Here is a 26,456-nt window from a genome sequence, read left to right as displayed (position 1 = left end):
TGAGAGGAGAGCACGTTTGGAAAAGCATCTATAAATTCTCACAAAAGATGGAGACCTTTTGCTGGCAGGGGCTCAGTGTAGAGTGAAATAAAAAACATCACAGTGAGCAGGACAGCGTTAAACGGGCTCAGGACCACATTTACTGAGCTTTATTGTGGAAGAAAAACACCTAAAACAAAGATCAAAGCTCCCGCATCTTTTATTTACTTAACCTTTAATATGGTAAAGTGTCTGTGGGAAGCCAGCTGGATTCATGCCAATCTGCCGCTAATATTACATTGTAATTTCTACACATTTGTTTTTCATGGCAATCATGTTTTTTAAAGACATAAAGATATGGATTGCATTTTGAAAAACCTGATTAACACCTTACAGAGACATCCTGCGAATATCAAGTGAATGGTAAATGGCACCAGCATCGTTAGAATTCTGGATGCAGCCTTTGTAATTAATACATTTTTTTCCAGTGCCTGGAACTAATATTTAGCCACATGCAGGTCTGCTCAGTGTGTGCTTGTTTCATTTCTGTTTACTTTCTATCGCTGCAGATGAGTACACATCCACTGTGCTTGCAATGTTCACTATAAAAGGACAGGTGGTCCAAATCATGTGGCTGTGGAATTCAACATGATCTGTTTTAAAGGTGATTCTACCCTTTTTCCAGAACATAACGCAGTTCTCAGGCACTTCTATGAAATATCTGCGCCAGTCTTTGTTCAAAATAGCAAACAGATGCTGCAGGACAGCGTCCCTCATTTCTGTCTCAAACAGATGCTGCAGGACAGCGTCCCTCATTTCTGTCTCAAACAGATGCTGCAGGACAGCGTCCCTCATTTCTGTCTCAAACAGATGCTGCAGGACAGCGTCCCTCATTTCTGTCTCAAACAGATGCTGCAGGACAGCGTCCCTCATTTCTGTCTCAAACAGCTCTGCCAGAAACTGTCACGGACCAAGGCAGGAAAAAACCCAAACGCACAACAGTAGAATGGGAATCCAAAACCGGAGCTTTATTGTTCGTTACCGGGTATAGTCAGTCAAAAACCAGCAGACAGATCCGAAGGGGCAGGCAAAGGGAAGGTCTGAAAAACAGGCAGGGGTCACAAACCAGGAATGATCTTCATGTGTGAAAAGGCTGACTCGCATAAATAAGTGGAGCGAATAATGCAGTCAAGGAGGCAGCACACTTCCTCATGTTGGGGTACGTTTCCTCCAGAACTGTCCACGAGGTCTTGACTTCAGTGAGAGTTAGTGGGGGAAGGACACAGTGTGACATAAACGCTCTAAACCCGTGCATGCACGCTACCATGGTAAAAAAAAAATACTTTCAGCGTATTCAGGGAGATATGGCTGAGGGAGAATCATTTTAAACACAGGATTATAGAGGATTACCTTACTTATGCATGCCTGCATACATGCCCATGTCTCCTCACCTCCCTTGCTACCAGCCTCATCAGTAAAACAGTAAACAGTAATTTAAATCGCAAAGTTCTGAGTCCGAGCCTCAAAGCTGAGAAGTGTTTTCATCACTTTTAACTGTCAGCCAGAAAAACCAACACTGTTTGATCATAAAAGTTTTATGACATGTATGCCTGTGCTCTGACTTGCAAATCTTGTGAGTGTCAATTACCGGCAGAAGATGAGGAAGCCTTTGCTAGCTAGATAAAAACAAACCCGTGTCTTTGTGAGCTCTGACTTCACAAGTTTGATCATAAAAATGAACCACGAAGACAAATGGGAATCCATGTAACATTTGCATCTCTGACATTTGTGAATGTGTTTGTAGTGCGGCATCCCTGTGAACTGTTCTATGAGCGTTTTCCAATCCTGCATTTAAACAATATTTAATCCCGATTGTCATCTTGCACAAAGGTCAAAGCAGTGGTCACAGTTAAAGACAAGTTAAATGTACTGTTTGATGAGAGAACAGACGAGTTTGGTATCGTCACCTGCAGCTTAGTGTTTGGTTAACTCTTGTACTCTATCATCACCCATTCAAAGGCAAACATCCTGCAACAGCAGGCAGCAAACTGAGAAACCCTGCAAGAAAAATGTAAATGTGGCATAGATTCATTCTTTTATTCATTTGTTGAGAGTACATTTTGTGTGCTATTGACTGTGAATAAACGTTTTCATTTTATTCAATAAAAATAATCGTGATCTTTTTTCTCTTTTTGATCCCTGAATAAAACTCATTCGGGAGATTTACTCTTGAGAGCCAATAAGTCGTCCATTACTTGAAATGTAAAATGTACTTTCAAATACATCCTCTTCCGTTCACCAAGGTCCTCTTTTGTTTCTCACAGTAGAAGGGCAGTAGTCCCTCGATATAATGTTGTTCATCTTCTGCGACCTCGCTGCTTCGCGGAGTTTTTCAATGCAATTTTGCATGTTTTTTTTTCTGCACTTGAACACGCATTGAACGTGTTCTGCGTCCTGATTGGCTAAGGAACTGTACTGTGCCAATGTCAATCAATCTCCTTGTGTCTCCTGTACAGTACAGAATGCGCTCAACAAGTTGACATCAGCAGTGTGACTCTGAAGTAGAGTACTGTATTGTATACTGTACTGTATACTGTACTGTACTGTACACTGTACAGTATTTGCAAGACCCACAATGCCGACGAAACGTTCTGCGCCGACAAAGGCACCTGTGGTCGCATCCAAAAGGCAGAGGAAGATGCTAACCATCGCACAAAAAGTGTACTTCTGGACATGCTAAAGGAAGGTAAAAGTTACGGGGCTGTAGGGCGCCATTACGAAATAAACAAGTCTTCGGTTCGTTACATAAAAAAGGAGGAAAATAACATAAGGACGACAGCAGCAAAATGAGGGACTACTGTACTACCATTTTTTTCTTTGTTCATTTACTATTATACTCAAATTTGAACCCGACGCCACAGCCTTTACCCTTTTTCTTTTTTTTAAAGTCTTTGATATTACATTAGAAGTAATAATTTGTGGTTAACAATTTTCAACAATCACAAGGTTATGCAGATTGCTAATGTTGGGGGGGAAAAATCAATTTAGCCAATGCATGCCAAGAAGGCGTGCACTGTAGCGTTTCAGTGACGATGGTAATCACTTTATTTAGTAGGCAGTACATATTGATTTTGTAGTTGGCAGTACATTAGAATGCAATTTCCAATACGCTGAATGTTTTCAGTAAGTCTCCAAGGCTGCAGTGCCGTGATGTCAGCACACTTTGCAGATTTCTGCAGTCAAGCATAGAGAGTGCAGCAGTTTGTCTCGTGGAGTAAATACTGTAATGCTTCATCACAATGTGAGAGATGCCAGTGTTTTAATTAAGTTTTTTTGTGATCTAATTCTTGACTACATCTGCAAACACTGCGTCCCAGTGCATGCAGACAATGCCCAACATCTGCCCCCTATAAGCTGAAGGATGGCACAAACATGCTAACGAAAAAGGTAATGAGAAACTCACACTATCTCTGTCTTGACAGCTGACAAGAAAGCTGTAGGCAACAGACCAGGCAAGGGAGTCGCACACCCCAAATATTTAAATTGAACCGAGGCGCAGTCTCACAATGGTTCGCGCCTTATCTTCCCTCAAACACCTGCCATGTTGACGGCTACTTATCCTCTGAATACAGCTGTAGTCATTCTAATGTAATTTGGCAAACAAATTATTCCTGAAATAAATACGTATTATAATAAGAAAACAGAGAAATATGTGTAGGTGCAGGAGAGAGTGTGTCGTGAAATATTCAAGTTAAATATTCTCTGGGAGCATGGAATTCTGAGATTGGAATAAATAAGCAGACACTAAGCAGAACGAGAAAAAAGAGATGAAAAGGGGGGGTTGTTGTGATTCCCAGTCTCATGGGCTGCTTCAGTTGCACTGTTGATCACTGCTTCACATAACTCATACTGAAGGTCATATTATAGCAAGCAATGTGCAGTGAATGGCAACTTCTTCCTGTGTTCACATTAGAAATAGAAATAGAAATAGAAACAGAAAGCCTTTATTGCCATTACATGGTGGATATACAAGGAGATTAGGAGTGCTGCTCTGTTTGGTGCTTAGGTACAACATAAAATACAAATAATAGTAGAAGAAAACAACACAAATTTAAAGTGATAAGCAGTGCATGCAGATAGATTGTCCAGTACTTTGCATTTAGTAATTGCACATTTGTTATTGCACATGAGGTTGGGGAGGTGGCGGTATTGAACATAATTAATTATGCACCACTCCTGTGTACAATCTTTTAGGGTGCAAAGTTCTAAAATGTAAAAGAAAGGAAAATAAATTACATATTTTGTCACAAGAAAAAAGCCATGTCTTGGGCATTTGGTCCAAAGTATCCAAGACTATAATTAGAATCTAGGTCGGGCTTGGGTCCAATTGGGTGGAGGCGTGTCTGAACAGCTCCGACACCAGTTGTGTCATTATTGTGATTTTCTTCTTGACTTGAGATGAAGAATGTAACTTTAGAATTTCTGCTACAATTACAATCATCTGTTAATGATTATCCTCCCCTAACATTAAGGGGTATTTCCCAAGTTGTCAGGTGAGCACATAAACCCTGCCGTGTCCCTAAAACCAGGTGGGACAACAGAAAAAAAAAAGTTCAATGTACAAATCTAATAATTATCTTCTTTTATTTTTTTTTGCCATTCCATGGATTCTCATCATAACCCCTGTTTCCACTATGTGCTTGCATACAGTGTCACATGGAGAATATGGCACATGTATTTCTGTATTCCATATTAATAACAGTATGATCTCTACTTCTGAGACTTCTGAATGTATGGAGTTCGAACCAGGAAAACCATTTGTTTTATGATATTGTGTAATATTTAGCAGAGTCGTTCAGGAGTACAGCAGGTTTGCATGGCACTTCAAAAAATCAAGATTTTTGTCAACAAGGAGGAAATCCTATTACATAACCCAAACATGTGCAAGGACGAGCCAATGAGTTCAGTTTAATTCAGGCCGTGCATCATGTACGATAATCAAATAACTATGTATGATATGAGAGACATCTCCTTCCATGCAATAAAGTCATTGAGTCCAAATAAGAGGAAGTACATGTCTCTCTCTCAAAGGTGTCACTCAACTTTGGGTCATGGTTTTTGATGTTATAAAATAGAGCAAAAACAACATGTCAGTGGCCGAACTCAAGTACTTATTATCTACGAGTTTACGCATGGATCACGCAACTATTTTTAAAAGCTGGCGTGAAAGGATGTGCTGAACTGTAAATGTGACGGTGATGATAGTAGCACAAATTAAATCAGATATTTCAATTGTAATCTTCTTCCTGCCATTATGTCTCCAGTGATTTACAACATTCCCCTCCCCGACCTCCTGCTGCCCAACTGTAAGCCACTATTTATTTCCTCCTGTTATCCACCCTCTCCTCACTCGTTTGCTCAGCCCCTCGCCTACACACGCGTGCACACACACATGCACGCACACCACCACAGACTCAGCGGGAGGTAACAGTGATAAAAACAAAGCAACGTTGCTCTCGGCTGACCATGTGAGCAAAGTTGTCGGTGTGACCATCTGGAACTGAAGGAAAACTGAGCTTCATTTCAACTGGAAATCTTAGAAAGTGAACCTTGAACTTCATATGTGAGACAAAAATTGTGATAATTAGTGATCCATTGTGAATTCTTCAGCAGCGGCTTTTTTTTTATAGAAATTGCACTTTGGGTAAATCCACTGTCGGATCTTGTGAGCACCTCTGTTTAATTGATCCATAGTGTTCTCCTTGGCCTCAGGCTAAATAGCATATCAAGGCAGGCACCTCATCAAAATGAGCAACGAGTGTCAGAGCAGATACTTGCCCGACGACGAGGGTGGGTGGCTGAACCCCGTCGTACACTGAGCCCCCTCCTGGTGAAAATTCACACATTAGAGCTCAGGCTCACTTTCTAATGTGTCAGGCATGAACATTTATTGCAGTGACTGTTATTTCGAAAAGCAGTTATAAACTACTGTATGTTATTACTGTATGCTCTGAGAATAAATAAATAAAAACAGCTGGCATAGCTGTAAGGGGTTTCAACGTGGCCTGAACATCACCCGAAATAATTAAATTCTGTTTCAATTTTGGTCATTTATTTCTTGTGATGATGATGATGAATATATTTATTAGATAGAATGTTAGAGCAGTACAAGTAGAGTCAAACAATAGCATGTATTACAGTAAAAGTACAGTCAAACATGCTGTCTAAGAGGAGCATTTCAAAAAAGCCCTTGCGGTCTTGTTTTCGTTGAAAGTCCTTCGTACATAAGTCATCGACATGTAACAATACAAATAAAAATAAAAATAAATTACTCCATTGACGCAATATAACAGTAAATTAAAAAGACACATAATATTTCCAGTATGCCCTGGATAAGAAAGGTATTTCTTGAAAGGTGTTATATAAATAAACATAGTATTATTATTATTATTATCATTATTATTATTATTATTATTATTATTATTATCATTATTATTATTATTATCATATATTGTACTTGCTCCATCACACTTGGGCTTGACACAAGGATTTAAATGCAAAATTTATTTTGGGATTATGAAAGTATTTAGCAATCTACTATAAATCCATCCAACGGCGATCTAACAATTGACCTGCTGGGGGCAGCATTACGCCTTTGCTACATCTAGTCGGTCAAAGCACAAGAAGAAGAAGAAGAACAACACAGAAGCAGAAGAACAGCAGCGCTGCATGGTGGTCGGGATCCTGACCTGATCCGGACTCGGTGCAGAAGGTGGCGAGCCGCCGATAAATCTAACGAAGTAGAAGGCGCGCAGCGTGACAGGGAACTAGACACGCATCAAAAGTCAGGTAAACTGTTACTATTATACTATTATTACTGTTTTTAGCCGGTGTGTGCTCTTATGACGCTGCTGATCTGTGATAGGAGTCAGGAGTCCGCTCAGTTCAACCTTATGGGACGCTTTGGCCCTTCCTGTTCCAAAATAAATAAGTAATTATACCTGTTTTAATTGCAAACGCGGTAGCTTTCATTGGAGAGATAAAGAAACCATTTAGACGTCGTATTCCAATTATTTTTTGGAAATATGATTGTCATTGTCCTGCAATGCTGCCGTTGTGTGTGCTATTGTTGTAATGTAAACTCTAGTGTAAGTGGATTGTTGTCATGTTTAGATACTGTTAGAGGGAGACACGGTAGGATCGGATCGGATTCAGTGTTGTTCTCTTTTTAATCATTGTTTGGTGGCTAAAGCGCTGAAATGCAGTTTGATATCGAAACAAGTGCAGAAACAAAGTCCACAGTTCTCAAGTGAATACACTGCGGATGTGCAAAGGACGAGGTGTATAAACAGTAGTATGACGTCATCTCGGTATTTATAGTGAAGCTATAGTAGCAATCATGATTATAGCACAGTAATGATGACATAAATGTTATGATCAGCATGTGTTTTCTTAAACCTTCTAATTTCTTTCGCTTTATTTATATAGTCATTTCTAGAGTTGGTCGCTGTTTTGCCCCTGCGGGGTGTGCCGAGTCATTAGCAGAAAATTACTTTAATCAAATACAGAACAATTGACTTAAGAAATTGTTTTTAACGTTGAACAATTGCCAGTTCAAGCACACTGGCTGCGTTTACATGAACAAAATGTCTTTAGTCCAATCAGAGTGCGGATTAAAATTCTGATCGGATGCACTGTGTTCATGAACCCTAAAAATATTGATCCTATTAGGACCTGCGTGTTCATGCATCCGCCCTTTTCTGCTTGAAACGTCAGCGTTATTTCGTGCATTTTTCCCGTTTGCGCTGATAATTTACTTTAACATCTCCAGCAACGTGTCTGTCTCAGATACTGACCAGTTGTTTAGCTTGCTCTGCTTCATTCCAGGAATAACAGAAGAGCGTAAAGCTGGCGTCACAGACATGCGCAGTAAGGGGGGGGACACAGTTTGTACCGAAACTTCAGAATAAGTGTTTTCATGCACCCTGATCGGATTATCAATCATCATAAACCAGCCATCTCGATCGGAATGAGCTTGATCGAGTCAGACTATTCCGAATTAGGTTTGTCCATGAAGCATTTTTATTCCGGTCAGGCTTTTAATCCGATTAAATGTGTCCGTGTAAAGTACACATCAAACATGCGTGACTTGAAGATCTTTGGTAGAAAGTCACCGTGTAACTTGAGGACAAGGTGTGTTGCATTGCCCTGTGTTGTGTTAAAATGCTGTACTGCTTCACCACAGCTCTTTAGTGTGTCATTTGTCAGGTGGATCAGAATGGAGCAGGCAATCCCAGATGAGATGTTCATGAATCCTAAACTGGTACATGAATTGGTGGAAGTGGCAAAAGATGCATCACTTCTCCAGGGTGTTCTGATGAGGACCCAAGAGACTCCCAACTCGTCTGAGGTGAGACGCAATACTATATATGTCCTCCTGAGACCCAGCCAGTTAGCATGTCCTCTGTAGTGGACATTTGTCCATTACAGAGGACATGCTAACCCAAAGCTGGGTCCCAGGAGGACATGTGTTGTAATACGTGTTTGAATTGATTTGTTTAAATTGATTGACTTGATCAGTCTGACTGAGTGGAATGAGACGATAAATAGGCGACGGTGGCGCAGGTGGATGAGCGGGTCGTCCTATGATCGAGAGGTTGGAGGATCAATTCCCGGTTCCCACATTGCCTGTGTGAATGTCGGTGGTGGGGGTTAGGGGGGCCTATTTATTGTAAATTGGCAGCCCCGCTCCTGTCAGTCCGCCCCGGGGCAGCTGTGGCTACTGTGGCTTCACCACCACCAAGTATGAAGTGAATGAATAATACACAATGTATTATTATTATTAAGTGTCTAAATTGTGAGACTATTGCCAAGCTTGCCTTGTGCGTTTGCAACATTTTATTCTGTATATATAGAACATCGGTAACATCTTCTCCTCTTGGGCTCCAGTTGTCGTCTGCTTCACCTTGCAAATCTTCAGCTGGTAGAGGCACCTCAACAACAGAAGCATTTTAACAATAAAAGTATAATGCAGATGTAAATATTACTCAAATTACAATTTATTGGTACAGGGCAAAAACATTTATAGATCATACCAAGCACTTCTGGTTTAATCTTCACAAAGACGTGTCTTCGGCGTCATTGCTCTCCAGGTCTTTGAAACGTAGGATCTTTGAAGTAGACGTAACAGCCACCAATATCTTTTGTGAACTGTTCCTTCATTTTAGAGATGGTCTCATAGAATATTCACAAATGCAATCAGGCCAATATGAAAAATGTTCTCCACCATTTCTACCAATGTGAACTGTCCAATCATAGGAGAGAATATATTAGAACTGGCCTTCAGTATCATCAAACGCGTTCAGAGTAGTGCCCAGCGCCCCCACCTCAGCTCTTCAGATCACTTCTCAATCATGCTAATCTCGTCATATAAACCCCGGCTGGTCAGAGAGAGGCTCTCTGTGAAGCAAGTGAGAGTGTGGTCTGAGGGGGGCTCAATTTGGCCTGGCATTGAAAATGTGAAGCCATGTCAGGAATGTGTTCCGCTTTCGGGTGCGGAATGCGGAACGGATTTCTATCAAGCTTCGGAAGCCCAAAGGCTTTGTTTTCAAGTCTTAAGCCTCGTGTCCAGTGCCTGGTTGTTTTCGACAAATAGTTGTGTGAATCACCAATCAGTCATTATTCCCTTATTTTTCAGTTGGTGGTGTATGCTCCGTTCACACTCTTTCCCACAGCTGTGCCAGAGGCGATTTACCACCAGGCGCTAGCTGTGCAAACACACTACAACGTCCTGATGGACAAGATCAGCCAGGACGTGGACTTTCTGCAAGAGACTTTAGCCAGGTAGCACAATCACTGCATTTTCATTCGTTGGAAAATGCCTCTTTGCTGTTTAGCTTCAAGGTCACGCATGCATAGCAAGCGCAACGTTTCTCAAGATCAGGTGATGTTACATTTTGAGTGAGCTAATCTTAACGGAGCATTTCTTTTTCGTCGTAGCACAATCGCAGTGGATGATTTCACTGCAAGGCTGTTCAGCATCCATCAACAAATCCTGACTGAAGGAAGGGCTCCGGTATGTCATTGTACAACCTTTCGAACCTTGTTTCAGGGACTGATCATTTGACAGAATGGGTTTTTGTTAAACTTAAACCTAGTTCTCTAGCCGCAGTCCGCAGTTTTATTGTACCATGCAAACTCAGAATACTCTTCAAGAATCAAGAATCAAGAAATGTTTATTGTCATTCAGACACTCTCATGCACGAACGAAAAACAGCACTCAGGTCCCAGCTCGAGGCACACGACAAACACACATTCATTCAACTTAAACTAAATATATACACAAAGTGACAAAGTGACAAAAGTGATTGCACGATCCCCGGTAGGGTCCAACACGGAAGCAGTGCATTTGGCCTCCGAGTTATCCACTGTTCACAACTCTCACAGCATCAGGGAAGAAACTGTTTTTGAACCTGGTGGTTCTGGCCCTGATGCTGCGCAGCCTCCTCCCAGATGGGAGGGGGGAAAATAGTCAGTGTGCAGGGTGGGTGGGGTCCTTCATGATGCGGGTTGCCTTTTTCCTGCACCTCCTGCTGTAAATGTCACTCACGGTGGGTAGGCTGCTCTCCGAAGTCCTTTGGGCCGATTTTACGACCCGCTGCAGGGCCTTCCTGTCTGCAGCAGAGCAGCTGCCGTACCACACCGTGATGCGGGATGAGAGGACACTCTCCACCGCACACCTGTAGAAGGACGACAGGACAGTGGAGCCCATACCTGCTTGCCTCAGCCTCCTCAGAAAGTAGAGGCGCTGGTGGGCCTTCTTTACTAAGGCGGCTGAGTTAGTCCTCCATGTTAGGTCGCTGGCGATGTGCACGCCCAGGTATTTGACGCTCTGGACCACCTCGACAGCCGCTCCTCCGATGTAGAGGGGAGGGGGGGTGTAGCCTCCTTTCCTGTAATCCACAAACATCTCCTTCGTTTTCTTCACATTGATGCAGAGGTTGTTTTCTCTGCACCACTGCACCAGATGTTCCACCTCCTGCATGTACTCCGACTCGTCGTTGTTGAGGATGCGTCCCACCACTGCTGTGTCGTCTGCGAACTTGACGATATGACTGCTCGGGTACTTGGCTTTGCAGTCATACGTCAGCAGGGTGAACAGCAGAGGGCTCAGAACGCATCCTTGAGGGGAGCCGGTGTTGAGGATGATGGGGGCGGAGGAGATGTTGCGGATTCTCACAGTCTGCGGCCTGTTCGTCAGGAAGTCCAGGACCCAGTTGCACATCGATGGGCTCAGCCCCAGTGTCACCAGTTTGTTGACCAGAGTCTGCGGGATGATGGTGTTAAATGCCGAGCTGAAGTCCAGAAACAGCAGCCTGGCATAAGCATCTCTGGTCTCCAGGTGACTCAGGGCCTCGTGAACCACGGAAGCGATTGCATCGTCGGTGGAGCGGTTCCTCCGGTACGCATACTGATGGGGGTCCACGCTGTCATTGACGCTCTCCTTAATGTGCCCCATCACCAGCCGCTCAAAGCACTTCATGACTATCGGAGTCAGAGCAACCGGCCGATAGTCGTTCAGGCATGAAACGGTGGAGGTCTTGGGGACAGGGATGATGGTGGCTGTCTTCAGACACGTCGGCACTGAGCCCTGGGACAATGAGGTGTTGAAGATGTCGGTCAACACCTCGAAGAGCTGATCGGCACTTGTCTCATTATACATTCCCATCTATCACACATACTATGTGTGATACTTGACGATATGACTGCCCATCTATCACACATACTATGTGTGATAGATGGGCATGGCGAGAAAAGTCTAATCTTTAGGGCAGTAAAGAAAAAGTGCCTTGATCTGCTCCTTTATCCAGATCCATCAGACAAACAAAACCAACTGACTCTGCATGGGGGGAGGTCAACAGAAGCAAACTCCTGACATCTCGTGAACTTTTATCTATTTTACTATTTATAGTAAGAGAACTATGGAGATCATCTTCTCAGATTTTGAGCACCATTTATTAATCCCACTTTCCCAACCATGTACATACTTTACACGCAGACGCCTCTCCAAGCTAACACTAATCAGAAAATAATCAAAGATCTTTCACAAGTTGCTGATTTTTCAGTGCTTTCCTCAAATCCACTGCGAACCCTTCGGTTGCAATATTTCTTCACTATGTATTTGTATAAGCTCTACTTACTTTGCCGTATAGTGATCAAGGCAGTCTCCATGTTTCCTTATTTCCAGTCTATTGCGTTGGGTATCAACCGGTCTGATTACATGCTGGACCACAGAGGCGATGGGACGCTGTCTTTGAAGCAGATAGAAATCAACACTATTGCTGCCAGTTTTGGAGGTCTGGCATCACGCACACCGTCTGTACACCGGTAAGTCAATTGTTGGTTTCTAGCCACTGGGGTGTTGAAGTGATAAAGGCCCGGTTTTTATTGCGTGAAAATTCACGATGTATTATGTACGTTTCACTGAGCGAGGCTCGACAGTGCTTTAATCAAGATGAATCAAGAAGGATGAATTAAAGTACAGTCAGAAAATAATCTTTCATTATTTGACGTGGAAAATCTGATTATCTTATCTGACAGACATGTCCTTAACGTCGTTGGTCGACTGGAGGAGAGACGGCGTATCCCAGACAACGACCCTGCAGCTGGCTTTTCCAGGGCATTAGCCAAAGCATGGGAGCTCTATGGATCAAAGAGGTAGGAATGTAGAACGTGCACCAAATTAAACTGCATTGGTTTAAAGGTAACGTGTCATAAGATGATCGACAATGAACAATGTGACAATTGCCAAATGCATATTGTAGAGAAATTAGTGAGAAAATAATTTTCAAAGTACAATGACTTCATCGTTGTACATAAGTAGATATTTATTTCCGATATATACAAATGTCTTTTAAAAGAACAATTATTGTATTTACAGTGCAATCATCATTTTCTTGGTGGAAGAGTCCAACGTGAACGTCTTTGATCAGCGCTTTGTTGAGAATGAATTATGGAAGAGGTAACGTGTTACCACCAAAGACCTTTTAAGAAGCAGGCCACTCCTCAGGAGCTCATGAAAGCGGCGCATCTATTTATCCACCGTCTCTTTCCCGGATGTCTTCTGAGCAACTGGAATATGTTAGAAGTGGACATTCAGGAGGAGACTTTTCAGTAGTATTAAAAACGTTGTTTTTTTATTTGTAAGAAACACTCTGGTTTATGTGTTTCAGGAACATTCCTACAAAAAGAATGCAGTTTGAAGACATTCATAAGATGGGCTCCCTGAATCATGACAAGAGACTGTTTGTGTAAGTCTGCTTGCGTTGGACAAATATTAACAATATATAGTAACACCTCGACATACAAACGCTTTGACGTACGAGCATTCCGAGTCCGCCTGCAGGCAGTATTTTGCTTTGCGATGCGAGCATGAGTTTGAGATACGAGTGCTCGAGCGCGGCAGATAGCCATGAGCTGCGAGCGCTCCAAGCGCGCCTCACTCGTTCAGGGATGTTTGCTGTAAATTGTAAATATTCTTTATAAGTGATGGATCTAAAGAAAGAGAGTGATAAGGATGCCAGTGACAAGAAGAAAAGCAGCATGATGATGGCGATGAAGCATGAAATTATTGATCGTGACCGTGGTGTCCGCGTAAGTGATTTGTCACGCCAGCGGCGTACATCGATCACATGAACAATCCTCAAACAGAAGGATTCTATCAAGAACACAAAGCCTTCCAAAGGCAGCACTACTATGTCTAAGTTTACGTAAGTGTACGTGTAAAGTACAATTATGACGGAAAGTGTCTACATACTGTCCAACTCTCACCACTGCCGTCGAAGGCAAAACTCATAATAAAACTATATTTATAAGACAGTAATACTGTATATCATTTATTATATCATTTTCTGCATGTGTGCATATCTATATGGTAGTAAAAGATATTCCATTGTTCGTGTTGATTTGGGAACGGCGTAATTCTTTTCCAGTTATTTCATATTTTGACAGACGGGTGATTTGAGTTATGAGCTCGGTCCAGGAATGAATTATACCCGTATGTCAAGGTATTACTGTGTTGTGTAAAATTATTCTTCGTGTAGTAAACTACTAGGTATAATTTTGACCACCTGTTCTCACTTTTCAGGAATGACCAGGAGGTTGCAGTGGTGTACTTCAGGAGTGGCTACATGCCCCACAATTACAGCTCTGAGCAGGTTTTAACCTCAGTCATTGTTCATTGTTGTAGTAGCTTCAGTTAGAAGTGGAGTGTGACCAAGATAAAATATTCCACATGCAGAACCGCTCTGTTTAAATCACCTCAGCAAGTGGCAAAAATGAACTGGTTTGAGTAGCAATGTTAGTCGGACATGTTCTTGTTTGCTGCTGCACTCTGTTTGATCATGTAAAATATTATCCAGCATGAAAAGGTGCATAACCCTGACCTTAATGACTATTTGTACCACGTTTAGCAGGAATATCTCACAGACTGAAGACATGATGTTTCCCTTTTTAGATTCTAAATCATACAAAAAATTGGGCAGCACTATATACTGATGAAATATGAGAGACGAGGTATGTCTTAAAGTGCTTATATTGTCATTTAAATGCTATTCCACTGCTTCCCACGGTAATCCCAGCAACAATGTTGTCACTAATCCAAAATATTGGGGTTCGCTGACATCTCATGGAGTCCAACTTCATTTATTTTTAAATGTTTATGCAAAATTCTGTCAGCATTATGTTTGAAAAAAAAAAATTGGGACAGTGGCAACAAAAGACTGAAAAAGTTGTGAATGCTGACAGAAAGCAACTCAAAATGAATGCGATGACTTGACAACAGGTTAGTAACTCAACTGGGTGTAAAACATTGCAACAAATTTGTGGATTTCATCATCTTTACTACACAATATCATGAAATAGCCACCATGCAAAGAGGAAACCAAAGTATATCCACATTCAGATTTGCTGTCTTCAGTTTGCTGAATCAAGATTTGCTCAAGTGGAAATCAGTCCGGTGGTCTGACGAGTCAAAATCCTAAAATCTTTTTGGAAATCATGGTTGTGGCGCTCTCCGTGTTAAACAGGACACAGGTCATTCGCCGGTATAAATAGTTCCCACACCCTTAATGTTCTCAAAAGAACGGGGGTGCAGCACAGAGTTAAATATGAAGCCATCCCAGCTGTTATAAAGTGCGGTGCCGACGTGATTCTAAATGTGGAGGTCATTTTCAACCAATTGCAGCACACATTTCTGTTTCAACATTTGAAATGTTGTATTTGTGTTTTTTATTATTATTACATACTTTTTCATAGTTAATTTACATTCAGCACATTTTCCATTCATTTTTGAAGTGTTGTTTGTGTATAACAAACTACTATGAACATCTGTTTTGCCAAATCCTCAGAAACGATGCAGAAATGCAGGTATCAAACAGAAAGTATCAAGAATTATTGGCAGGAAGTAAAAATAAAAAAATATCACATTTTGGTTCTTTGATTGTAGTCTTGGGACGTTCGTCTTATGATGGAGCGCTCTCTGGCTGTGAAATGTCCTGACATCGGCACCCACCTGGCTGGAACCAAGAAGGTCCAGCAGGTACTGGCCAAACCCGGAGTTCTGGAGAGGTTCTTCCCAGACCAGCCCCAAATAGTGGAACAGATCAGAGCAACCTTTGCTGGCCTCTACACTCTCGACATGGTGAGAAAATACCACGTTAGGCAGTTGTTTGACGTTTGTATTACCAACAGGAGTGTAACCATGACTACATCACAATGAATGTTAAATTTAAGTTAAAAAAAAAGAAAAAAGGGAAGGATGTACAGTTTTATTAAAAATACTGACCTCAGATTATTGCAGTCTGATGGTCTAATAGTAAATTGTTTTATTTGTTCTCATTGTCTTCAGGGCCCAGAGGGGGACAAATCAGTAGAGATGGCTTTGGCAGCTCCGGATCGGTTTGTCCTTAAGCCTCAGCGAGAGGGAGGAGGTGCAGTCTCTATGGACATGTATTCATGCCGAATTTCTTTCAGCCACTGTCGCACTGCTCACCATTTCTTGAACCATGATAATTTGAAATGTGTATAGCTGTGTGTATGCCACAGATAAGGATTGGTAACATCCAGGAAAGTTTTCTATATGTTAAAATTATCTTACCAAGACAAAACTGTGTTCAGCTGTACAGGTGGTTCTGACTTCACTCTTTCAGTGCCAGCAATTTTCAGCTCAGCCATATGCTGAGTGCCAAAGTTTTCGTTCGACGTCAATGGCATACAATGAGTTAACGACAGAGTTACGTTCCGAAGACCCCTTCGCTAAACAATTTCATCGAAACCCTGTTAACCGACATCTTGACAGACATTTTTCGTGGTCAAATGTTTTTTACTTGCATATGTATTGGCCATTTATACTGTACATGTGATGCATATTGATCCTGGTATTTGTGTACATATATACTGTACATATTGTGTTGGGTATGCCAGTTGAATTGGGCCCGGAGTGAGAGACGATGAGACCACTCATCGTCTCTCACTTAATGCTGAACAGTCAAACTTGTTGAACCGTTGTTTCCTGATATTTTCTTATGGGGAGTGACACAGCGTTTCAGAGGAGCGGTGCCTGAATCGCCTTGTTCTGGACTGAGGAAACGATGTTCCCAGGAAGAATGAAATACTCTCTCTTCAAAAATTGGAGTAGAATAGAAACTAGGGATGTCCCGATCAGGTTTTTTTGACTCCGCCATTTGATTTTGAACCGATAAGAGTCCCGATCCGATACTTCTTTAATATATATTTTTTTTAAAAGACGAGTGAAAAACGGATCAAGGATGTCCCTTATTTTATTGATTTTAATCATCTAATTTCAACATTTAACTCTTAAACAGAGCAAATCTGTGGCATAGCTTGAAAATTCACTTTAGACTTGGACTAGTGCAACAGGAAATATTAAATACGAATATTTAAAATAAAATGAACAGCGCCAGGTTTTTGTCATCCACTTCAAATACTTCCACGCGGCAGACGTACTCGCGCGACTTGCTTCAAGCTACTTCCGTGTTTAGCCAGCATTCAACCAATAGTGACACAGGAAGTGATGTTATGTTGCATGCGTTACCATCTCTGTCTGTAGTAGGGAGGTCTCACTCTGTGCCACAGCGTAACTCCAGATCTGAAAAAAAGTAATGACAATAACGATCAATATATATCCGAGTCCTGATCACATCTCACCTCCTCCCCTTCCTGTGAATTGTATTACTCTGACGGCGTACGTAACAATATGTATGAACTCACAACTCCGCAGACAGTGCATTCCGCTCGTCGTAACAGCGGTTCCTTGTCACTAAATACATATTCATATTTTGGAAAGCCCGTTATAAGTCAGAATAGTCGCTAAACAAGTACAGCACGTTGTTAACTTAGGACCACCTGTATTTGAAGGTCAGTCACAAAACTGGATTCAAGAAGTAATCCAGAGTATTATTTTTTTTTTCTAGGTAACAACATCTATGGATCAGAGATGTCTGATGTCCTGCAGAGACTGAAGGACAGCCCAGAGAGGATGGCGTATATCCTCATGGATAAAATCCAACCCATCCCTGCAAAGAACATCCTGCTGAGAAGAGATGCCGCCCCAGAAATCAGGGACTGTCTCAGTGAACTGGGAGCATTTGGCGTTTATGTCAGGTATGCATTCCCGTTTCATGTTATCTGTAGTTCTATTGCAGATCTGCCTGGCTGGTAGATAGAGCTGTGTGTGTTTTTTTAAAGGATACACGTAGAGTCAGCACAATGCAAGGATGTATTCAAACCCTCCAAGATATTATACACGAGGCATCATTTTCAGTTTAAAATGGCATCTTTTTTTACAGCTAAAATGCAAGTAGTGTGTCTGGGAAATTCTTCCTGGTTCAATTCAATTCAATTCAGTTTTATTTATATAGCGCCAGATCACAACAGAAAGTCATCTCAAGGCACTTTACAGGATTAGCAGGGAAAGACCTGCAGGGAAACACAGAACCCAACTTGACCCACAAGAGCAAGCACTTTGGCAACAGAGGCAAGGAAAAACTTCCCTTTAACAGGCAGAGACCTTGGACAGAACCTAGGCTCATGGTTCAATGCGTTGCTAGTTCTCAGAAGAAATACAGACACGGTGTGATGAATCCGATCTATTGACTCACATGCAGCATGGAGGGACAACTTTCAGGCTGTTCCCTAACAACAATAACAGCATTTAAGCTTTTATACCCTTTTCAGTCGCCTCAAAATAAATTATTCATAACACCGTCCTCATGCAAAAGTAGATGGCGTGTACGCTGTCCGTCGCCTGTGCCTGATGTCAGGCACGAATTCGTCGTGAGCCTACTAGAGACTCCAGTTGGCATGGAGACTCCATGCTACATGCAAGTAAAAAGATCTGATTCATCACGCCGTGTCGGTATTTCTTGAGAGAACGAGCAACTCTCTGTTCTGGGTTAGGCTGTTTTTCTTCGCTAATCTCTAGTCTAGATGTATTATAATTAAACAGTTTATTAAAATGGTCGTTTCTCATGAGAAGCAGATCTCATGTGATAAATCAACAAAGCTAACTTGGCATTCACTGCTCTACCTGCTGTCTTTGGCCCTTTTCAGCTTGAGCACGCAGCTGTCCCTTACACTGTAATAAGCGTTTGGAGCACTTCCTGCTCAGCAGCAGTTGACTGACACAATAAATAATGGGGAATATTCACCCACTAATGAGATAATACTGGTATTTCAACATGTACTCATCATTTCTCATTGTTTCTTTACAGACATGACGGCGACATGGTGATGAATGAATGTGTAGGTCATCTGCTGAGGACCAAGAGTGCAGAACATGCAGATGGAGGCGTATCAGCTGGAGTGGCTGTGCTGGACAATCCTCTCCTTGTATGAATGTTTACTGACCTCTGTTGGGCTTACAAATATAAAATATATGCATATATTTAACGTCGAGTTTCCACAAAGTGCCTGCTACAAACAGCATCCTCACATTCCTTCACAGTGTCCTAACCGACACACTTGGTGAGTGGAAAATCTGTCCCCATTAGGTCAGTACTTTCACGTCAGTTTGACATACATTAAAGACAATGTCTCTTTACACCGACTGTAAGCCGCTCGCCACATCTCTGCTCACCGCGCCACGGTTTTGTTTTGCTTCTGAGAGTGACCGTTTGGAAGTACAGTGTATAATCTTAATACTCTGATTTCCTCTTTTGTCGGTTGAAGATTATACAAAGATTTTAAAGCAGTGTTTCAGTGTTAACATTAGGGATGTCCCGATAAGGTTTTATTTTGCCCCCGAGTCCAAATCATTTGATTTTGACCCGATACCGAGTCCCGATCCGATACTTCTATAATACATAAAAATAAATTAAGATGAGTGAAGAAATGGATCCAGGATGTCCCTTATTTTTTTATTTTAATCCTCTTATTTCAACATTTAACTCTTAAACAGAGCACTTCTGTGGTGTAGCTTGAACATTGAAGTAATTAATAAAATACTTTTTTTTAATTTGGACCTGGACTAGTCAAGTGCAACAGGAAATATTAAATACCAATATTTAAAATAAAATGAACAGCACTTCAATCGCAAGGTTTTTGTCATCCACTTCAAAATGCTTCCACACCACAGACAGACTCGCACGACTAGCTTCAAGCTGCTTCCGTGCTCCCCCCCCCCCTCCCCGAGTCATGATCAGTAGCTAACGTCCGACTCCGATCGAGTCCGCAAGCTCATGATCGGGCCCGATTTCTGATCACGAGATCGGATCGGGACATCCCTAGTTAACACTGACTACCAATGACAAAGTTTATTGAAACATTAAGCTATGGCAGTGGCTCTCAAATGGTGGGGCGCGCCCCCCTAGGGGGGCGCCTGTGACCGCGGAGAAAATGTTTTTTTTGCCTTACGAGAGTAAAGCGTAATTGCACATCCGCTCCAGTAGTTGGCAGTGGCGCCCTGATTGTCAGAGTGCGCGCAGGGCATTAGCAGAAGAAGAGCGGTTGTAAACAATCCGGTGGGAGAAGAAGAAAGACATGACTTCCTTATTTTCGGTTGCAGACTAAAAAAAATGGTAATAAAGTTATTATTTGTTGTAAGTTAATCTATATTTCTTTCTTTTTCATATTTCTTTGTATGTTAATAAGGATACAAGAGTGGGGTTTTTTTTCGGGGGGGGCGCAAAATGTTTTTTTCTTCCTAGGGGGGGGCGCGACAGAAAATAATTGAGAAGCACTGGGCTATGGTGATGAAGAATTAACAAAATGTGACTCTTCTGGGACCAAATACTAAATGTGACATTCTCATCTGAATTAAAATTGTTCTTGGTATCTTTATACACCAACCATGAAAAGTCAAAGTTAATCAGAGTTTGTGTGTTTTTAACAGTTTTTTGAATCCGTAAATGGAGTTTACAATGTTAAAATGTTATATTTTTCTTAGTGTCATTCCGATCTGATGAAATTCCATAAACACCGGTCAATAATCAACAGATATTGAGGAACACATTTTGAGGATCCATTGACTGCAATGTTAACAAACATTTCAAACTGATCCAGGATGTCTTCTGGGCCATCACCGAAATGTAATCGTCTGTTTCTGGTCACATTCCCAACTTTTCCTGAAAATGTCATCCAGGTCCCTCCAGAACCTTTTGAGTTATCTTGTGAACGGATGGATGGACAGACAGACAAACACCGGCGATTACATAACCTAATAATTTTCGAATCAAGCAATGAGAAAATAAAATTAAATGCTGACAACACCTCGGGATTCCCCGGGAAGAGCTGCAGGAAAATCTGGAAATCCCTGCTCGGACTTATCTCTGCGACCCGGCCCCGGATAAACGTTTCAAGTTCCCTTCGTGAAGCTGGCCCCCCTGGTCATTCAAAACATAAAAAACACACTGCTGTTGGTTTGTATTCGTTTGTGCCGTAAAAGGAAAGGACCATGGTTAAGTGCTGTGAGCCATTTATTATTGGCTGACATTCAGCCCGGCTTGGAGACGCGTTTTATCTGATCGCACGAAGGACGCGAGTGGAACTGTAACTTTAACACAAATTGTTAGATATGTGTTCTCATATGCAGTGTTATTTTCTGTATTTGTTTATGCGCTTTTATTTTGTACTGCATGAAACAGCCTTTATTTTGGAGGCAAAAATATTGAGCGTCTCTTCTGGTTACCTCAGTTCCTGTGCCCGCTCAGCCACTGCTATATGTGCATGAACAGAACATCAGGAATAATGAAGATTAGCAAACTGCTAAAGAAGACAGATCTCTCATTCAGAAAATCACTGACATAACGACAGTAGTATCTTACTGGAGCTGGAGCATCTTAAAGTCATTCTATGAAGAAACCAGTCCTGCACCATGTCCCTCTGGTTCCAGCTCCACGTTCCTTCTTCTACTTCATCCTCTTCCATCTCCTTCTCCTGTCCCTCCTCATCTGTCTCTTCCTCCTCCTCACTCCTATAACTGGCATTGTCAGCTATTGAAAAACATCCACTTGCTCCCTTTCTCAGTCACTTGTGCAGTGACTGTAGCTGACAACCAGGAGAAGATATCCTCAGGTGGCATCTAACCATCATTGGGCGTTTCGACCCTGAACCACAACGCCCTCCAGTTAGTGGGTCCGGCAGTGATGGCCAATCACTACCCATCCTCTCCTGGCCCCCAGCTAAACTCCTCCCTCCTACTCCAGAGCCAACAAGAGGTTCTTTCTGCTGCCTCCTCCAACCTACGGATAGCCTTCCTCCTCTCCCTCCCTATAGTCCCCAGAGCTGTGAGCATCTTCCAGACAGACTGTGCTGGGAAGCCCCTGCACCCAACTTCTACTGGGAATAGCCAGGCCTGCCAGCCTTTATCTCTGCACTGCTGGACCAGGTCCTGATATTTAGAGGCTTTCCTCTCTGAGGCCTCGCTACATCCATCCTCCCACGGGACCGTCAGTTCTATCAAGATGATCTTTTTTGCCTCATCAGACCATATGACCACATCAGGCCTGAGGGGGGTTTGGACAACCTGGGGAAACTGCAGCTTCCTCCCCAAGTCCACCCTCATCTCCCATGATGGTGCAGTCTGCAAGAGGCACCTCTTGATCTTCTTAGATGGTGGTGGTTTTTCCCCTTCCTTGATGAACTGCATAGGTGGTAATGGTCGAGTGTGGACTTGATGTTTTTTCCGTCTCTCCCGCTCCAAGACGTCTGCCAGTGCCATGAGGACCTTGTCATGGCGCCACCGGTATCTCCCCTGGCTAAGAGCAGTCTTGCACCCTGCCAGTATGTGAGCCATCGTTCCTCTCTCCCCACATAACCTACACTGTGGGTCCTCCCTCAAACCCCACCTGTGCAGGTTCGTTGGTGATGGAAGGGTGTCATACACTGAACGGAGCAGGAATGAAATGCGGAAGGGTTCGAGCCTCCAAATCTCAGACCAGGTGATTTTCCGCTTTGGCAACAACACTGATAGCAACAACACTGATAAAGTTATGGCACCCAAATACAATAGAAAAATCAACATAAGAAAAGCACCACACACACACAGTATAGTAATGAATCACTTTAATGTATTTTCTGTATTGTATTTATATGTGTATTTCTGTAGTTCTCTTAAGCTGTCAAAAATGGCTATTTAGTACAGTAGGAGCAGAACAGGAGCCTAATATTATAGCCTAATATTCAATGGTATCTTTTACAACTTTAAACATGCAGTAAAGAAATGTGTGTGCTTTTCTGATCAACCAGTATCGATTTTATTTTGAGTCGCTAAGTGATTTATTGCATCTGATGTAACACTGCTGATAAGCTCCCTTTAATGTTCTGTGTGCCCTGAGCACATCCGTCCACACACACACACTCTGTAGTCTGGGATGGGCCCCATAGACAGTGCGTGCCACCAGTATTTCTTTTTACTTCTTCAGCGATGTCACGCTCACTGTTTGTGATAAAAGCCTAATAAACCTGCAACATCATATAAATCATCTGCTGAAACCTTTTAGACAATCATTGATTGTTAGTGAAACATTAACTGATGACTTAAACAGCATTATACTAAGTTCACAGTTCAACCATTGTATTCATGTTGCTGACATTGAACACATCATGTTAGGGCGTGACACATTCTCAGTTACAATGAGAGCCGACTAAAGCAGCATTGCCAGTTGCATGACAAATATTAAATATTACAAGCTTACTATATACAGTATCTCAATCCTGGACGAACAGTTGAGGAAGATGAAACCAGCGATGCTTTGAGGTCAGTCCCAGCTTTTTCTGTGAATTGGTGACATGAAGACCAAAGACAATATTAGACATGATTTATTGTCAAAGATGCATCGAATTACAGAAATGTCGATTTCTCTGATAGTATGTACCTACTGATTTGTCCTTAAGAACCTTAGTCGTAATAGTTGCAGGGGGCAGCACTAAGCAGAACCCACGATGGAGAACAAGAACAGGAAGAGGGGTTAGAAATCCCTACACCAGGAACAAAGAGCTTCTATTCATTGTATTTGTATCTCATAACGAAGCTTCATCAAGGTTGCCAGAAGGAGCGTCCCGTTATCTAAGAGAAGGAACAGAGTACAGGGTCAGGAGTACAGGTCACAGTATCCCGTGACCAACACAACATGAAAGAAGCAAATTATTTCACTTGATACCAACAGATGTGGCCAATTAAGAAAAGATCAAACAAAATGAATCTTCCAATTTCCTCATTTTTATCATTCTTGATCAACCTATCAGAATTAGGTGATATTAGGTGATCAAAGTGATATAAAACGACAGAATCAAAAACATGCAATGTGAGAGGTAAGGCTATATATGTATATAGTGCCTGGATAAACTGCTGGTGAACATCATACTTCCATTTGTCACTCCACACCTGGACCCCCTTCAACTTCCAGATAACCCTGCCAGGATCCTCTTTGTGGACTTCAGTTCCGCCTTCAACACCCCACAGAAACACCTGCTGATCCAGAAACTACCCCAACTCAACACCCCTCCCCATCTGATCCACAACTTCCTCACCGACAGACTGCAAGCAGTAAGGGTGGGTACAACCACATCCCCCGTACTCACCATTAATACTGGGGTGCCACAGGGATGTGTGCTGAGCCCTTTCCTGTACATCCTCTACACCAATGACCGCCTTAGCATCTCACCCACCACATCATATCTCAATTACTCAGACGATACAGCGATCCTTGCACTTCTCTCAGATAACAAATCTACTCTGGACTATCACAACACAATCACTCACTTCACCAAGTGGTGCACAGACAGCTATCCACAAATCAATGTTAATAAAACAAAGGGATTGCTGTTCAACCCTTCCTCACCCCAGCACCCCATCATCATAAACACCCAAACAGTTGTACCAGTGGACTCATTCAAATACTTGGGAATAACTCTGGACAATAAACTCACCTTTGATCAGCACACCACGGACATTCAAAAAAGAAGCCAACAAAGACTGTCAGCTATTCGCAAACTGAAAGGACTATATGTTGCACTCAGTGGCGTTGTTAGGCCTATTTTAGGGGGGCTTCAGCCCCCCTAAAATATTCTTAAGCCCCCCTAAATAATTTTGGGTTGTTTTATAACAAGAATTTTTTTTGTTTTTTTTTTGTTCAGTGACCAAAAAATGCCGACATATTCTATTAAAGCCGCCAGAATATATGTTTAAAAACATGTAACCTGTCATTATTTACTTAAATCTGATCATGAATCAGTTTCCCCTCACTTCATGACGTAAGGTATAGAGAACCTATTCCACCTGTTCCTATAGAGAATGCCCACATCACTGAAACAAGGTCCACGTTTTCCCTGTGGCCGCGCTACTTGTAGGACGTCGGTCCCTGCAGCGTGTTTGAACCACACAGAACATAAGAGAAGAGCTTTAGGAGAAGAACGTGAACGGATGGATGAAGAATGGATAAAATAAAGTTTTTCAACAAAGTACGTTTATCACTGCTGGCAGTAACATTTAGTTATTGTGTGACACACTTAAAGGAAACGCACAGACGCATTAGCCATGGAGCTATGAGAGAACCACAGCCCTGTGCCACGCCCACATTCTCCCTGAATCAGGGGCAGAGACCTGTAGAACCTGCAGAACCTGGAGGCACCTGCAGGTTCACGCACTGAATAGAACTCAGACACAGTGAAAAAAGAGTTACTTTTCCCTTGCGTGGATAACATGGCTGGCGAGCTTGAGTTTAGATTCTGCAGTAGATGCAGAGCTACTAAAAGGCATCCAGCATGCAGGCCTAAATGTGAGAACTTCTTGAGTGGATCACAATTGAATGAACTTCAGCCAGAAAACAGAGGAGGTTCTGGTGGCCTGAAACAGAGGCTGGATGTTCTCCCAAAGATATATTGTCTCTGCACAACCTCCTTGATTCAGACATGTTTCCCTCTCTGAAGGTCCTACCCAAGTTGCCCTAACAGTGCCCGTAAGCAGCTGCTCATGTGAAAGGTCCTTTAGTGCCCTGCGTCGGTTGTACTGAGGGGTTTCATTCCTGGCTGCATCAAACGAGCCAGAAAAGACTTCACAGTCTTGCAGTCATTGAAGAAGACAAGCTTCAGAATCAAGCAGAGTGATCGACTCTTAGAAATAGACGGCGTTCTTTGATGCTTCCATCCACCAAGTAACTTGTAATTTGAGCCATTTATTTTATTGTTAATGCTGTGAACATCCTCTTACTGGTTAAACCTGTTTGTTGTTGTTTAAAACAGACTGAAATAATAATAATGTATAATTTCTCAGTCCTTGTTAGCCGTTTGTGAGGTTTTGTGCTCGTACGCTACATTTGCTCACATCCTGTGCATCTCCTGGGGGCTAAGCCCCCCCTGTCCTTAAAACCTAGTGACGCCCCTGTGTTGCACCCCACCTCCTGCTGTTACTCTTTCAGAGTATCAATCAACCCATCCTTCTGTACTTCTCCTCATGCTTTTTCACTTTGTTTTCTGTAACTAACTGGGTCAAACTCAGAAGTATCACAAACACAGCTGCCAGAATCATTGGCTTCCCCACACCCAACCTCACAGAGCTAAACAACAGGTCAATTTCTCGTTTAGCAAAATCCGTAATACAAGACATTACCCACCCACTAAACCAATACATCATCCCACTACCATCAGGACGCAGATACAGGACTGTCAAGTTCAGGAGGGCTCGAAAAGCCTGATGCCTGCTGTTATAGCTGCCCTGAACAGTAGACCTCGCTGATCGGCCTGTCTGTTGATGTCTGTTACTGCTTTGTCACATTGTGTCACATGTGGTTTGTTATTGGTTGTTGTCTGTGTGTGATGATGTTGTTGATGTTCAGTCAGTGAAGAAAAATTTCCCTACGGGGACAAATAAAATGTATCTATCTATCTATATGTGTGTATATGTATGTATATATGTGTATGTGTATATATATATATAAGGAAAAAAGCAATGGGAAAACATC

General features: G+C 42.3%; 1 protein-coding gene and 1 long non-coding RNA gene across 2 annotated transcripts in view; one reads left to right on the top strand and one right to left on the bottom strand.

Moving 5' to 3' along the window:
• The first annotated feature begins 8,257 nt into the window (after positions 1–8,257).
• On the top strand, positions 8,258–19,160 carry LOC137903405 (glutathione synthetase-like). The gene is made up of 12 exons (XM_068747561.1): positions 8,258–8,389; positions 9,677–9,822; positions 9,979–10,054; positions 12,227–12,366; positions 12,580–12,696; positions 12,920–13,000; positions 13,212–13,289; positions 14,126–14,195; positions 15,485–15,679; positions 15,887–15,968; positions 17,472–17,661; positions 18,771–19,160. Exons 1-12 carry the CDS (start codon positions 8,258–8,260, stop codon positions 18,892–18,894), a joined length of 1,431 nt encoding a protein of 476 aa, XP_068603662.1. The 3' UTR covers positions 18,895–19,160.
• Positions 12,646–26,456, bottom strand: part of LOC137903416 (uncharacterized) — a 28,528-nt gene continuing 14,717 nt past the window's right edge. The window contains exons 2-3 of the long non-coding RNA XR_011105760.1: positions 17,093–17,146; positions 12,646–12,681 (exon numbers count right to left, since the gene is read on the bottom strand). This is a non-coding gene — a long non-coding RNA (uncharacterized lncRNA). The remainder of the gene's footprint in view (positions 12,682–17,092; positions 17,147–26,456) is intronic.

Source organism: Brachionichthys hirsutus, chromosome 2 (genome assembly GCF_040956055.1).
Source record: "Brachionichthys hirsutus isolate HB-005 chromosome 2, CSIRO-AGI_Bhir_v1, whole genome shotgun sequence".
Taxonomy (NCBI): Eukaryota; Metazoa; Chordata; class Actinopteri; order Lophiiformes; family Brachionichthyidae; genus Brachionichthys; species Brachionichthys hirsutus.
Note: the sequence above shows the minus strand (reverse complement) of the source record. Positions and strands in the feature narration are given on the sequence as shown.